At 41.1% G+C, this 16164-nt stretch overlaps 1 protein-coding gene and 1 long non-coding RNA gene across 30 annotated transcripts in view; one reads left to right on the top strand and one right to left on the bottom strand.

The window, feature by feature from the left end:
* LOC114138898 (protocadherin alpha-C2-like) overlaps positions 1-16164 on the top strand; it is a 191399-nt gene that overhangs the window by 159114 nt on the left and 16121 nt on the right. Inside the window, exon 1 of one of the 29 annotated variants that reach the window (XM_028008365.1) lies at positions 518-3017. The exons of 26 other annotated variants lie outside the window; for them this stretch is intronic. In XM_028008365.1, the coding sequence (XP_027864166.1) occupies positions 636-3017 (2382 nt within the window). In that variant the 5' untranslated portion in view covers positions 518-635. Of the gene's footprint in view, positions 1-517; positions 3018-12971; positions 15789-16164 lie in introns of those variants that run through there. 2 more of the 29 variants (XM_028008390.1, XM_028008359.1) reach the window with 2 other exon arrangements.
* On the bottom strand, positions 5023-12891 carry LOC114138904 (uncharacterized). Its single transcript, XR_003594341.1, has 2 exons — positions 12785-12891; positions 5023-12686 (listed from the first exon to the last, which is right to left on the bottom strand). It is a non-coding gene; the product is annotated as an uncharacterized LOC114138904 (long non-coding RNA).

Here is a 16164-nt window from a genome sequence, read left to right as displayed (position 1 = left end):
TTGTTTGTTTTATTCAGTCAAATATAGTTATTCTTTCACGTTTCCTTCTTGAAAGTACTTTTGATCCACAATGAATGAGTTTTTCATTCATTATGACTATGAGGCAGGTGACTCTTGTCACCTGCCTTAAATAACAGCCCAAGTATTTTTTGTCAATCATATTTTGGCAAAAAAAAAATATATATATATAATCTCCACCTCTTTTTTGCTAATAGATCATTCAGGCAACAAAAAGGGAAACACTTTTGATAACTTTTGAATTCTTTACTTTGACACTCAGAGACTTTCAGCACCCATTGTTAACCTCCTTCTCTTAAAAAAATTGTGAAAAATTCTATCAATTTCGCCTGGTATGACTTTAAGTCATAATAATAATTTAATAAACTTTTTTTACACGTTATTTCACTTCAAATCGCCACTAGATGTCACTCCGAACTGTTGGCGTTTTAACACATTTTATCCATGTGCAATGCTCCTCCCTTAAGAGAGAGCTTCAAGCTCTTTGTTTGGGAAGCCGCGAGTAACGTCCTCACCGCACTGAGGGGCTGTGATCTGACTCTACAGTCATGGAAATATGTTAACCCCGGAATGATTTATAACTATTTATTTCGTGTGTTTTGTCAGATCGGGACATAATGGGTCGAGGAAAGACGGACCCGACGTGGATGTATAATTTGTTTTTTGTGTTGCACGTCCTGATGGTCGCAGAGGCACAGATTGTATATTCGATTACGGAGGAGTCGAGTCCGGGTACGGTTGTTGGAAATCTGGCGAAGGATTTACAGCTAGATATACAAGAACTGGGAAAAAGACATTTCCAGATTTCGGGACCTAATGAGAAGTATTTTGATGTGAACATCAAGACTGGAGCACTTCTGGTGAAAGACAGGATAGACCGAGAGGAGCTCTGTGCTCGTAAAGCCAAATGCTCCCTGGAAGTGGAAGCCATTGTGAATTCTCCGCTGAATCTTTATCGGTTTGAGGTTAAAATTGTGGATATAAACGACAACACGCCCTCATTCAGGATACCAGAGATTGATCTGAACGTGTCTGAGTCGGCGTTTTCTGGTGAAAAAATTGCTCTTCCGAAGGCATTTGACGCAGATGTTGGTGTTTATTCAGTAAAGGCTTATAAACTAAGCCATAATGAACATTTTGCGCTGGATGTTCAAAACGCAGGCGATCCAACTGTGTCTGTTGAAATGACTCTGCAGAAACCTTTAGATCGAGAAAAACAGTCACTTATAAAATTAACCTTAACAGCTACAGATGGGGGTAAACCTGCTAAATCAGGGACATTACTCATCAATGTTAATGTGCAAGACGTTAATGATAATATTCCAGTATTTGACAAACCTCTGTACAAAGTCAGAGTGCCAGAAAACACACCGTCAGGCGCAGCTGTAATTTCTGTGCACGCTCGAGATTTAGATGAAGGTCTAAATGGAGAAATCCAGTATTCTTTAATCAACCAGGATAATGATAACAATGTTGATAAATTTACCATCAATCAGTTAACGGGAGAAATCAGTGTAAAAGGTGAGCTAGACCACGAAAAGAACAACGCGGTTGAACTCCGAGTCCAAGCAATAGACAAAGGTCAAATCCCAAGAGCCTCATATTGTAAAGTACTCATTGAAATAACAGACATAAACGACAATCCACCAGAAATATCTGTAACATCGTTAGTCAATGTTCTGAGGGAGGATGCACCTGTGGACACAATGGTCGGACTTTTAACGGTGAAAGATCCGGATGCAGAAAAAAACGGTGTCGTTCAGGTGAAAATACTTAATTCCGTTCCCTTTAAAATTAAGAACACGTATAAAAATCATTACTCGTTAGTGGTGGATGGAGCGCTTGACAGAGAAAAGGTTTCTGAATATAATGTAACAATAACCGCGATGGACGAAGGACTGCCGCCTCTTTCCAGCACCAGAGTAATTACAGTTCATGTATCAGATGTCAATGACAACGCGCCACGTTTTAAGGAAAGAGTAATGGATATTTTTGTGAAAGAAAACGGACCAGTTGGCGATGCGGTTTATACCTTAACTGCGGATGATCCTGATTTAGACGAAAATGGAAAGGTGACGTTTTCGGTAATTAGTAATAATAATAATCAAAGACATAATGATATAGGATCAGTGGTTAACGTGAAAGCAGACACTGGAGAAATAATCAGTCTGCAGTCTTTTAACTATGAAGAGTTAAAGACAGTTCAGTTTATCGTTCAGGCTACAGACTCTGGTGTTCCTCCGCTCAGCAGCAACGTGACTGTTAACATTTTAATTCTCGATGAAAATGATAATAATCCAACTATTTTAGCTCCTTATTCTGAGCACGGCTCTGTTAACAGTGAGACCATCCCTTATTCTGCTGAATCTGGATACTTTGTAGCAAAGATCAGGGCTGTGGACGCAGATTCTGGATACAACGCGCTGCTTTCTTATCACCTGTCGGAGCCCAAAGGAAACAACCTGTTCAGGATCGGAACCGGAAGCGGAGAAATCAGGACTAAGAGGAGAATGAGCGACAATGACCTGAAAACTCACCACTTGTTGGTGTTAGTTTCTGATAACGGAGAACCTTCTCTGTCAGCCACTGTTTCTATTGATGTGATGGTGGTTGAAAGCACAGCTGATGTCCAGACTCAGTTCAGACATGTGCCTATAAAGGAGGACAACTTCTCTGATTTGAACTTGTATCTACTGATCGCCATCGTGTCAGTGTCTGTGATCTTTCTGCTGAGTCTCATCAGTTTAATAGCTGTCAGATGCCACAGGACAGACAGTGATTTCAGCAGGTACAGCGCCCCCATGATCACCACCCACCCTGACGGGAGCTGGTCTTACTCTAAAGCTACTCAGCAGTATGACGTGTGTTTCAGCTCAGACACACTGAAGAGTGACGTAGTGGTTTTCCCGGCACCGTTTCCACCTGTAGATGCTGAACTGATCAGTATTAACGCAACAGACACTTTTACCAGAACTCAGACTTTACCAAACACAGACAAGGTAAGATCTGACCCGCGTTAAAACCGTCCTCTCCTGTTTGCCTTATAATTCCATCTACTGTGACCAGCCAGTTTACCAAGGACAGCGTTAAGTTTGAGCTCTGTCCTTGGTGCTGAAACCATTCCCTTCACTCTTCTCAGTTTTGAAATAACTGATTTCTTCAACAAATTAAAGCCCAAAACTTAAATGTATGCTCCTAAAAATATTGTTGTATATAATTTAACAACCCAAACAAAATAAGCTAGAGAAAAAAATCAAATAAAAAATGTATCTGACAATCACTTGTATGCAGTGATATTCAATAAATTAGAATATACATCCTGATGAGTCTTGTGTGTCAGATTAAAAGTAGCAACCTCTAAGCAGGAATTAAACATACAAGAGTAATTGCAAAACTTTATAATATTAATTAATGATTGTAAATAGTTGTGCTGACTTACAAAGCCACCATTTTCATGCAGAGGGTTGTCTTTTCTAATCATTGTTCTTTTATATCCCCTCTGTGTATTTCTTGCTAAGCTGTGTTCTCCTATTGCATCACAAGCAGCTGTTAAGTTTGGATCTGAACTGATCTAAGTAGTACTGATCTAATGTATATCTATATTTGCAATCCCTCATAGGGGTATTCATGCCTCTTTAACAATTGCCATTTTTTCACATAGGGAAACAAACTTGTGTGTATTTTATGACAGGCCAATAGAAGTTTAAGCACAACTGTAAAATAAAAGGAAGACATGGCTTCATTGTTTGAAATGTAAAAAGTGTTACATAGTGATATTGAGTCATTACTTGTCAAACCACCTTTGGTTGTAATTATATCTGATGGCTTTTGGGACATGTCTCTGGTGGCTACCTGTTTGTGTTTCTATAGACTGAAATATTGCCAAAGTTTTCTTGCTCAAGAATGGCTCAAGCTTTGTCATACTGCATGGAGAGCAGCTGTGAAAAGTAGTTGGATTGTTGTGCCACACAGTTTTATTTGGTTCAGGTCGGGCCCTCAACTGTTGGAATCTTACACATCAAGATGATTTAATGTAAACTATTGTAGCTCTTTCTGTATGTTTGGAGTTGCACCACACAAAGGTGAACCTCTGTCATAGTCTAAAGTCGTCCCATTTTCTTTAGCTCAATTCATCATCACAGGTGCTCCGTCAGGTGATCAAGATGGCCTGATCACCATCTTCCATGCTGTTGCTGTGTCCTCAACATAACTTATGGCATTTTAGTAGTTTTCTTCTAGCAATGGCTTTCTTCTTGTCACTCTTCCATGAAGGCCAGACATGTTTAGTGTGCTGTGTGCAATAATACTCCACTTTCTTGGCTTGTCAATTTAGGTGGAGAGGCATGTCTTAGTCAGTTCGCAGTTGTGCCATTCTTATTCTTTCTATTTATTGATGCTGAATTCAACAGTACTCAGTGAGATGTTCAAAGCTTTAAAACTCTCAACAATTACCTGACCCTGAATTTATTCTGAGTTTCAGATTCTTCTTCATCATTATCATAATCATCATTTATTTTTGAAGCACCTAATACTAATAATACTAATATTAATAATAATAATGACACAAAACACTAAGCAAAATTCAAGGTTGCCAGAATAGGCAATGAAGTTAGAAAACAAAGACTTGCTCTCTGCAATAAAAAGCCTGTTTTTAAAGACGAGTTTTTAAGAGAGACTTAAAATCATTTAGCGATCCAGCAGACCTCACAGAAAAAAAATTAGACTTTTCCAGACCCTCAGGCCTGCAACTGAGAAAATAGTTTCCTCTGGTCGCAAGCCATGTCCTGGGAAATCCTAAAAGCTCTTCTAAAAATGAAATCTCAATTCTCAGCAACATTTGTGCAGACCTCACTGCAGTGCAGTGTAGGGACACATAATGTAACTGACAGCGCTTTTAGCCTGACATGTGTGTTTTTCTGCCTAGGCAAGTTGTGATATCTACTATGAAAAAACAGACACCCTGACATGAAAGCTGGCATACGTAATATTTCAAAAATAATTTATTTTACACTTGCACTTTTCAAGTACACAGAATCAAGTTTTATTTATTACATATCATTTCTGTGCGAGATATAAACCAGTTCATAACATTTTGAGATACAAATACTTTCCACATAAAGAGAACATTAAATGTGTTACTAATGTTATGATTGTCTCATTTCACAATAAGCTAACATTTGCTCTCATTGTTCATTTTTATTTGTTCATCCTTTCTTTTGATGTAATAATTGTTGTTCAATTCTACTTGAATCTTAAATCTGTGTTGATCATAGCCTGACCCATAATGTTCTCTACTCGCTGGATGCTACATAACACATCAATATAAATTCTAGCCTATTAAGGGAAATGTCCATACATTTGTAGTCATGATACACATTTGTGCCCATTCTTAGAGACTGCAAAGGTTTGCAGGTGTTCTGTGTAATGAGTCTGGTCTTCTGTTTGATCCCCTGCTGCTCCCATTCTGCTGTATTGTTTTTATTTACAGTTCTTTAGCATATTTTATCAGAAAACCTTATAACCTTCATTCCGGGGAAAGGCTGAATCATGACATCCATTGCTCGGGCGTCTCTTTTCTCTTGCGTATCCTGATGAATTCCTCCCCTCCCCCCACTTGCACACTCCCTCCTGGTGAAAGGGGAGCAGCTGAAGGAGCTAACAGGAAATTAACTCAATTTCTTCAGACATGCATGCTCTCAGCTGCGGAGCGCTGTAAACCTGATTTAATATATTTTCATTACTATCCTTAATGTGCTTACAAAATCCAGTTCCGTGTCAGGTCAAGTGGGCTTTAGTCCCGAAGCTCGTCGCGTATTCATTTGTACATGTATAATCATAAAATATATAATTCTGCGTTTTGCAGGTGGTTTGGGTTCAGGTAATCCCAGTGAGGTTTGGTGGCTCAGTTTTGTTTTTTTTTTGTTTTTTTTCAATGGCTTCATAGTGTTGTGACCCACTCAGACGCTATGACCTCATTTCAGGGAGCGGTTCAAGACACACAGTCATGCAATCATCTGTCAAAGCTTCAGTCATTTATTTATTTTTTTTATTTGTTCTTGGCTGGTGAGAGTGAAACCCGGCTCCGTCCTCTCTCACACGCGCGGAATATTGCGAGCCAAGTCTATCAGGTTATGAGCGTCGCTTAAGTGGGTCAGCGAGTGATTTGACCACGGCAGCACGCTACAGGCGCCATCAGACTGAACTTGTATTTGCTGCGCGGCTCTATGTCCGATACAGTCGATGCGCAATGTAGGTTGTACGCACGCTCCGAATCCACTGGTTCCCGAAACAATGTCTGGATCTGCCTCTCTGCGTAAATGCTCCAGCTCGTGCACTGTATGCTGCGGCTCTCTGTCTCTGAGGTAGAAAGTGGGGGAGGGGCAGGTAATTTTCCGCTACCCTTTGCAGTAGCAGTAGTGGGGAGCTTCCGTTCCGATCGAGGCATCAGCTCAGTTCGCCTCAGCTCTCCCTCCTGTTCGGCTCTGCGGCTGGGCGGGGCCGGACATAACCCAATGTCGATCACAGCTGAACCTGTGTTTTAGAGGGCAGTAGGAGGGAGGAGGCTTTTTATCCATGCAGCATTGAGCTACTGGACGGTCGGATTTTATATAAAGGATGCAATTCAGTGTCTCACTTGCACACACTGTTTAAAAACAAAGCCATGAAAGCTCTAGAATGTATATATGATAAAAGCTTCTAACTTTGCCTCCCTTGATGCTGCAACATGCACTAAATTATTTATTCTACAGTACATTATGGTTGCAGGAGCTCTCAGCGAAGAGCTTCGCAGTGTGAGGACTGATGTCCTGCAGCAGAGGCTTTAACTGCAAGTCATTTGCCCAGATGGGTTCAACAGCTGGACAAAAAGCATGGTATAAATGTCTCCTCACCCCAAGTCTACACACGTGGGGAACGCAGGAGATCAACAAACTAGCTTTGAGATTCATTTGCCGTTCTGACGCGCACATCTCATGGACCACTTCCTGTTTTTCTCATTGACAAGGGTGTGTCCTTTGTGTGAGAGTGAAGTTAGGTTGCCATGGAGACTGTTTCTGGGCTGTGATGATGAGCCAGTCTGTTTCCAGGGAGCTGCTGCTGGTGCACCCACCCCCACTCTCACTCTCCCTTCCATCCCAGCATGTTTCACATGGATGCAAGCTGGAAGGAAGCCGCATGGTTATGAAGAGATGCTTAAGGAATAAATAAGGAGAGAGAATGAGAGAGATGCATGGTGCAGATTTGCAACAACCTTGGCAAGATTGTTGTTGATTTTTTTTTCTTTATTTGGTGTGTAAACAGGAGAAAGCAAATCAAACAAGGGGGAAAGAGAGTGAGATTGGTACAATTCCAGAATGGAAAATGTTTCACAGAAAGACACAAATACAGCAGCACAGATTTGAGCCTTGAGCATGAAATAGTGAGAAAACCAGGGTTTGCAAGAATGAGATGGATAAAAAACACACACACACACACACATCAAATGCATGCCCTAAGGCTGAGTGAAAAAATTACAAGCTTACAATCGGTCACACATTAAAAAAAGGCACTCATCATACATCCCCTACTTCCACCAAGCCTTCTTTCTCACTGGCACTGGAATATTTTTGCTCTCATTAAATTATCTTTGTCATGCTCTGCACCACGGGGCCCATCCTAACCAATCCGACAGAGATACAAAGCCAGGCCATCCAGAGAGGAAAGTATCCAAAGCCTGCCTGCATTTCCTGATAGCTTTCTTTGGTGCAGCACTGAGGATTTGTTTGATTCATGCCGGAATCAAGACATGCAAGAAGTTGTTTAGCCAGTGCTTTCTCCCATGGGGAGGGATTTAGGCAGCTTTTTGTTCTCATGACCTTTATTTTTGAAGGAAAGGTACACGTGGGATCAGAACAAACATCCCTATTGAACATCTTCACTGCGTGCTTGCTTTACAAACCATACTGAACAAGAATGTGGTTATAATTAGGCTTTAAATGAGCCAATTCTTCAAAAGGTGTGAGAACACAACTCTGTCCTTAAGCTGTGTTTTTTCAGTAACATATGAGTATATTCTTTTTGTTTTTGTAATACTTAGTTTGATCTTTTTTTATTATTTGCTCTACATTTTTTACAATTTTGTTCAACTAAATAATTTTAATTGCGCAATATTTATCTGATGAATGCAGAACGTGGTGTGTGCTATCATTGTTTGAAATGGAGACAGACATGTTATACGTTTAACCGTCCCCTTGCTTTCACCTCCACACATTGCCCTGTTTTTTTTTTTTTCATCCAGCTTTGTCAGTATGGCGCTTGCCCTAGAATAGATAAAGAACTTGACTGGCCGGGGCAGAATGACGTATTTGCCTCCCTCCAACCGCCTCCCTTTCTCGCTCTCAAACACACACTGTCATAGATGAGATTATGCTTTAGTACTTTGGCTTAATGCAAAAAGCCTGGGTGGATGAGCAGAGGGAGATAATCACGTGTTAAATCTTTGCACTACTGATTTCTTCCAACAGAGGGACCAATTTCACCGTCTCTCCCACCTCTCTGCCCCTCTGACTGACATAGGGATTAACTTTTCAGAGCTGTTCTCATTGACCTTTTCTTTTTACTGACTCAGACCTCCTGATACACAGCTGGATTTAGGCTTCCTGTGATGACGTGTTTTTTGCTGCTGCAGTTATTTCATTGCAATAAAGCAATGGCAAAACAAAAGTAAAGCTTTTAAGGGGAATTATCAATTTGACTTTCTATTTTTAATATTTATTCTATTATTTGGCTTGATCCTATTCATTATACCTATTTATTTTGCAAGTATTTTTGTTTGGCTCTTTTGGGGAATTTACTTCCTACCTTGTCATTTAAATTGTACTGCAAATTTCAAGATTTTATTGATGCATTTCTGTTCTTCTACACAACTTGTCAGGTGCATTCTAAAGTTGGCTTTTACAACGCCACTGCCCTGTAGACTAGATTTTGACTGTAACAGGATCAGACTCAAATCTCGGAGATGGCACTTTTCAATGAGGGGACAAGAAAATAAGAAATCCACCTATTTCTGCCATTCTCTTTAGACAGTCTAAAAAAAGGAAATGCATGCTTCACTTCTCTGTTCCCATCTGCTCATCAAACTCTTGGCAGGAGAAGATGGTTCCCTGGCATTTAAAATTCAGAGCGAGAACTGTAAACTATCGCCCAACATTTACTCAGACAAAATCATTTTGTCCTCAGATACCATTCTACATTGTTGTGTGAGAGCACCCAGACCTACAGGCACAAATGCCCATTATGTTTGCATGGCTGCTTCTGTTTGTATGCGGTGGCTGAGGGAATGACGTAATGAGTGAAGCTTCATGATAGCCCACTCATGACCAGTTTCTTTGCAGATTTATTTTATACTCTGACTCACTAAAACGGGGGATTCCATGGAAAAATCTCCTGGGGGAACTAATACAAATGGTTTTTAGAGTGTCTGCTTACAGTATTAATGAGGTTGGAGAGAATGTTATTAATCTAGTGGACATACTACATAATTGATGAAATTAGGGTTCTTTCATACTGGGGTAGATACAGTGAACAAGGAGGAAGCTTCAACTTTAATCTTGGCTTTAGTCCATCACATGAATTTATTTTCAAAGCTATTGGTCGTATTTTACCCACTTTTGCAGTCTGAAAATATTCAAATGACATTAGAGACATTTCCCCCTCAGCTGGAACAGCAGTTGGCTCACAGTGCTGCAGCTAGGCAAAGTCTAGATCTGGGAAAACAAGTGGGAAATGGACAAAATTTATTAATTTTTCTGGTCATATCAATTTAAGCCAATTTAACGCACTTTACACCACATCCACATAAATTACATTCACAGATGTACACACAATAATACACTGACATGCATATCAGACAACAAGTGCCTTGCCTAATGGCACAGAAGGTTTTGATAATTAAGAAAAGGATCAATTTTAAAAAGAGAGAGAGACAAACTCTCCAATTATCTGAGCCAATTATCTTCTATAAGATTAGCATCTGTTGAACCCAGACAGGCATCTGTCTGCACGTAGAATAGTTTTGATGGCATTATCCGCAGCACCCTTGAGTGAAAAAATGAAATCTACAGCTGAGAGGCGTGCAATTAATGCTGGGACAGATGGATACTTGTGACGCAGGCACAGGCACTAGGGAGCTGTTCAAAAGTCTGTGATGTGCATAAATTAGAAAAGAGTTGGAAGTCGTGAAAAGTGAGACGCATGAAAAGGTCAGGTATAATAGACCTCTGTGTTTATTGTTTGCCAAATAAATGTCACTGGTCCTCGTTTTTTTTTTTAATCACAGCAAAACACGGAGGTTTAACTACCCCACTGGGAAAATCTGTTAAATGTCATGGTTATAACTGTAGATCTACATGTGGAGCCATCTGAGATATCCTTCTGCAATTAAAAAGAAGGGGAAGATAATCCCTTACCTCGTAGGTGTATGATTACAACATGATAAATACAGATAAACATTGTTAAGCCTTCAACTTTTAAATAGTAATTTGCAGAATAAGTGAACAGTGGCCTGGTAAAAACCAGCTTCTTGTTCTACACTTTGCTTCGTACAGAGGGTCTGGACTCTCCGCTAATGTGAAACAATTGCTTCCTGGATGCATGGACTAGGTTCAGGTTTTAAATTTTACTCCATAGCTAACTTTTGCCCTTGATGTATGTAATGCGCCGGTTCAACAGTATGAATCTTACTGGAAATTCCCTGCACTGTAAACAACCATCCTTCACTGCAAAGACAGAAGTGTGGAGCCAAATGAGAAGGCTATTAATGTTAATTCAGTATTTGGAAGTGTGACCAACACAGACTGAACAGCTTCATTCATTTCCTCAGCTGCTATGGCTAAAGCTAGAGGCAGACTGCAATTCTAAAACAGCACAGAAAATCTGTCATCATTCACAACTTCTCCTTGGAATTTTACTGGAGGAATCCAAGTCAATGGGAGAAAGTCCAGACTGACAGTGAAGCAAGATTTGAATCCATCAGAATAGCAGAGGAAGGCAATGGCCAGGCTAAGTGAACAGAGTCGTTATTATCTAAACTATAATAGTTTTTATTATAACATGTTGACATATATGTAACTGGATGCAGGGCCGTTGCTAGGTATTTGGGTGTTCTGAGCACAGATACGCTTCAGTCCCAACTTTTGATGCCTTTTAGAGGCCGTGTTCAAACACATGTTTCTGCCAAACTTGAAATTGAGGCACGATAGAACGGACCACTGGGAGGTGGGGAGAAAAACAATTAATTGTTACAACAAGTAACAAGTAATTGTTAATACCACGGAGGAGACTGGAGAATTTATTTTCTTTTTCTGGAGCACATTTGTTATATTTTATAGCTATTAACATGCTTCACATTTAAATATTTAATATTTTAATTTTAGCTAAATATGTTGTCATCATGATTAATTATAGTGACCGAGCCTGATTCTTTTGCACATGGGTGGAGCTACGGCACTGACTGGATGTAGTTTTTAATTTTAATAAGTAGCTCGTGCATGAAATGACATTTTTCTATAGAACATTAGGATTCTGTTTTAATTATGAATTCTGCCACCTAAAATTTAAGGCATTTGAGTTAGAGAAGTCATCAGCCAGTCCTTTAGCTGCATCCAAGTGAGTCACTGTTCCCTCCGTCTCTGGGTGCCAAGCGTTGTCATCGCTGTGGGCAAATTTAGCGTGGGTGAGAGTGGCAAAACACCATGGAAAAGGAATAATGTGGGTGGATAGATTCTCATCTTAGCCCAGTGGCTGTGGTGAACCAAAAGGATTGATGGTTTCACAAAGAGAAGGACAAGGCATTTCTGTAAAGCAAAAAGTCCTAAACTTTGGTACATTCTATGCAAACTAAAATTAGCTGAAATTAGTCTAGTTGGAGACATCTAGAAGTGTTATTAGCTTCAGATTCTATTGGGAATTTGTGAAATTTCCTACAATAAACCTGCATTTTTTAAAAATTCCTCTTGATTCTGGTCAGTGTGCTAAAAATATCCCCTCCTTAGTGCTTATAAGCTCTGAATTGCAATTATTTCATTCTTGTTTGACATATAGCGCATTGTAAGAAAAAAAAACATACTAAAAAGTACCTCATACATTAGTGTATGTTTGCAGACTTTAGCATGTGAGCAAACAGAATGTGTGTAAATGTTGTCTCTCAGGACAGTTGTGGTGTTTTTGCCAGATGTGCAATGGGGGTCACATCTGGAGTATATTGTCTGTGACTTAAGGACACAAACATTTGTTTAATTATTAGATAGTTTTCTGCTTTCTGATAGCATGTGAAAACAAAAGGGTAAAAAATATGAAGTGCATGTTATTGAACAGAGGTTTTGCTTGCTGATAGAATAAAATAGATTAATTAATTACACAAATGGTTCTGTTAGGAAAATGACCTGCTATGACTTGTTCTTCCAGAGATTTAGAGCTGTATAACGATGGCATCATAGAGACTCTGACTAACACTGCATTGACAAGGTGCTCAGGTTCTTATTTTGCATTTATTTATTTTTTTACCTGTTTTTAAAATGATTTGTTGCTCCGTTTGCCTTGCTCCCGAGTAATTGTTAATTTGCCTCAGCAAGGGAGTCTGATGATGGCTGCACATAAATCAGTTTTCCTCGGCTCAAAAAAGGGCGGTGGCGCTGACAAGAGGAGAGAGAAAAACGTTCTTTATTTTTGCTTCAAAAAATTTTTACATTATGCGGGTGTCAACTGCGGTTCTATTTACATTCGTACTTACATGAACTGAGGCGAAGAACTAAATAAAAAATTAAACATTTTGCTTGTTATATGCTGTTTGATCGGAGATGCTGAGATGCAGCCAGTACCATTTGAACGAGTGGCGCTCCCTCCCTCTCTGCCCACCGACAGCATCGCCACCACAGCCAGGCAGAGAGAAACATAAGGAGAGAGAGAAAGGCAGAGAGGGAGGGAGAGAGAGAGACCAATAGCGATATCTGAGGAAAGGAGACAACCTTGCAGGAGAGATAGAGCAATTCAAAACATCACCTCGACCGACGAGGAAAACATGGACGCAGTGAAATTTTTTTGCTTCATGCATGCATCACAGAGGATACGGAGTTTACCCCGCACTGTCGGAGTTATGCACGGACTCTGTTTTTGATGAGGCGGGTGGGGACCCGCAGCAACCTGAAAAGGCGGAAAGATTTCTCCGAACCGTCTGCAAATTCTGCCCGCCTGCGATGGCTGGGTCGGTACGATGCTGTTACAGAGTAATGGAGAATATATTTAGCTATTTCTGTGTGTTGACGTTCATGTTAAGTGGCCTTATAAACGCACAAATCCGATACTCAATTCCAGAGGAGCTGGAGAACGGGGCATCAGTCGGTGACATTGTCCGGGATTTGGGTCTGGATCTGAAAAAAGTTTCCACTCGACGCATCAAAATCACGTCGGACAGTGGGCGGAAATATTTCACAATAAACCACAAAACCGGAAAGCTGGTGGTGAGTGACCGAATTGACCGGGAAACAGTTTGTGAATTCAGTGGTACCTGTTCACGTAACCTGGAGGTGGTGTTGGAGAACCCGCTGGAAGTGCACAACGTGGAGGTGGAGATATTGGACGTAAACGACAACGAACCTCAGTTCCCTCGGGATGAATACCAGCTTGAGGTGTCAGAGTCTGCTCTCACCGGGTCGCGGTTTCACATCGAGGGAGCTCAAGATGCAGATGGGGGGTCCAACTCCGTGAAACAGTACCGACTTATTCCAAACGACCACCTCACTTTGGACTCCATTAAACCCTCCTCCAACAATAATCAAATTGAGCTAATTCTCAAAAAGCCCTTTGACCGGGAGCAGATGCCCTCTCATCAACTTATTCTGACAGCAATAGATGGAGGCACTCCACAGCGAACTGGCTCGGCCAAAATCAATGTCCGCATCCTTGATGCCAATGACAATGTGCCTAAGTTTAACAGTTCAGTGTATAAAGTTAAAGTGCCTGAGAACTCTCCAAATGGGACACTTTTGATTAAGTTAAATGCAACAGACCCAGATGAGGGCTCAAACGGAGAAGTGTTTTATTCTTTTAGTAGCTACACTCCTGAAAGAGTCAGACAGGTGTTTTCTATGGACACAAACACGGGGGAGATTAGGGTAAGAAATAATATAGATTATGAGGAGACTAAATCCTATGAAATGTACATACAAGCAATGGACAAAGGCCCAGCTCCTGTTGCAGCACACTGTAAAGTAGTCGTAGAAGTGTTGGATGTCAACGATAACATTCCTGAGATTGTACTGTCTTCACTTTCCAGCCCTGTGCGTGAGGATGCACGGGCAGACACAGTGGTGGCTTTGATTAGTGTTAATGATGGCGATTCTGGACAAAACAAACAGGTATCCCTAGAGATCATGCCCAACTTGCCTTTTAAGATTAAATCCTTCAGAAACCTCTACACTGTGGTCACATCTGCTTTCCTGGACAGGGAAACTATCTCATCATACAATGTTACAGTCAGCGCTGTGGATGAGGGCACACCACCCCTATCATCTCAAATGAGCTTCAGGGTAGATGTTGCAGATGTTAATGATAACCCACCTCGTTTTGAGCAGACATCATATACTGTCTATATCACAGAGAACAATGCTCCTGGGGCATCTCTTTGTGTTGTTAAGGCCATGGATGCTGATGATGCAGAAAATGCACGCATAACTTATACTGTCCTTAATGACAACAATCATGGGATACCTGTAGCCAGCTATGTTGGCATCAAACCTGACACAGGTGAGGCCTATGCCCTGCAAGCCTTTGACTTTGAAAAGCTTAGAGAGTTTCACTTTCAGATTAAAGCCCAGGACAACGGCGTGCCTCCCCTTAGCCGTGTGGCCACAGTATATGTTTACATTATGGATCAGAACGATCATGTTCCTAGGATTGTCTATCCACCTGCAAATGGAACACTAATGAAAAATGCTGAAGCCGGCCTCTTAGTTAGCAAGGTGACTGCATGGGATGGCGATGCAGGACAGAATGCCTGGCTGTTTTATACCTTGAACCAGACCAACAAAGACCTAGACCTTTTTAAAGTTCATGAGTACACAGGTGAGATCCGCACCACCAGGCGAGTCATGGAAGACAACTCTACTACCTTTGTTCTGACTGTCCTGGTTCGAGACCACGGCATGCCACCGCTTTCCTCAACCACCACTATCCATGTGCACGTGATGGACCTTCCTCCGAAGTTTACCCCTGATCCAAAACAGATTGTTAGGCCTGACAGCCCGCTAATGTTTTCACCCGTCACTCTCTACCTCATCATAGCCCTGTGTGCCACCACCTTTGTATTTCTAGTCACTGTCTTTGTTCTTGCCATTGTGCGATGTCATGCCTACTGTAGCCAGACTGGTTCCTGCTCCCCTTGCTGTGTATCCCAGAAGAACATGCCGGAGGGTGGCACCTCAGCAGGTGGTGGTGGAGCAAGGGCTGCAGGTGGTGGTGGAGGAGCTGCAGGAGTGCAACAAAACATCAATGTGGCTCTGCGCCGTGACCTCAAAGTGGAGCCGCATTACATTGAAGTGAGAGGAAATGGGTCTTTGACCAAAACGTACTGTTATAAGACGTGCTTGACCGCCACATCGGGAAGTGACACTTTCATGTTCTACAACACGGGAAGGCCGCACAGTGGCACCTGGGGCTCGGGCTATGTCACCAGCCACAGCGGACAGAGCCAGATATTTGTGCGCCGCCTCAGTATGCCAGATGCAACTGCTATACAGGTGTGTTGTCTGGTGTGATGTTTTAAATGTGTTTATATATGACTTTGCATTTATTCTGGAGTTTTTAAGACGTTAATTTCTTCTATTTAAGTTTTATTTCTTGTATTTTCTCAAACTAATTCATAGTGCTCACCAATATGGCAGAGGGCACATAACTTTATTCCAAATATGTGACCATATAAATTAGATATGATTCTTGACAGCTTATATATGGGATCATGTATGTCGGACATCTTTTAGGGATTGATTGGTTGTTTTTCTGGGAAGCTGGAAACTAGACCTGTTAAAACTTACTTTGTGTTTTTTCACACATATTAACAGTTTGTGTTTGTGATGTATTGTGATTTCAAGGGCACTATCATTTGACTGTGCATTT

The sequence above is a fragment of the Xiphophorus couchianus genome, chromosome 23 (assembly GCF_001444195.1).
Source record: "Xiphophorus couchianus chromosome 23, X_couchianus-1.0, whole genome shotgun sequence".
NCBI classification, from domain to species: Eukaryota; Metazoa; Chordata; class Actinopteri; order Cyprinodontiformes; family Poeciliidae; genus Xiphophorus; species Xiphophorus couchianus.
This window is presented reverse-complemented; position numbering and strand designations above follow the sequence as displayed.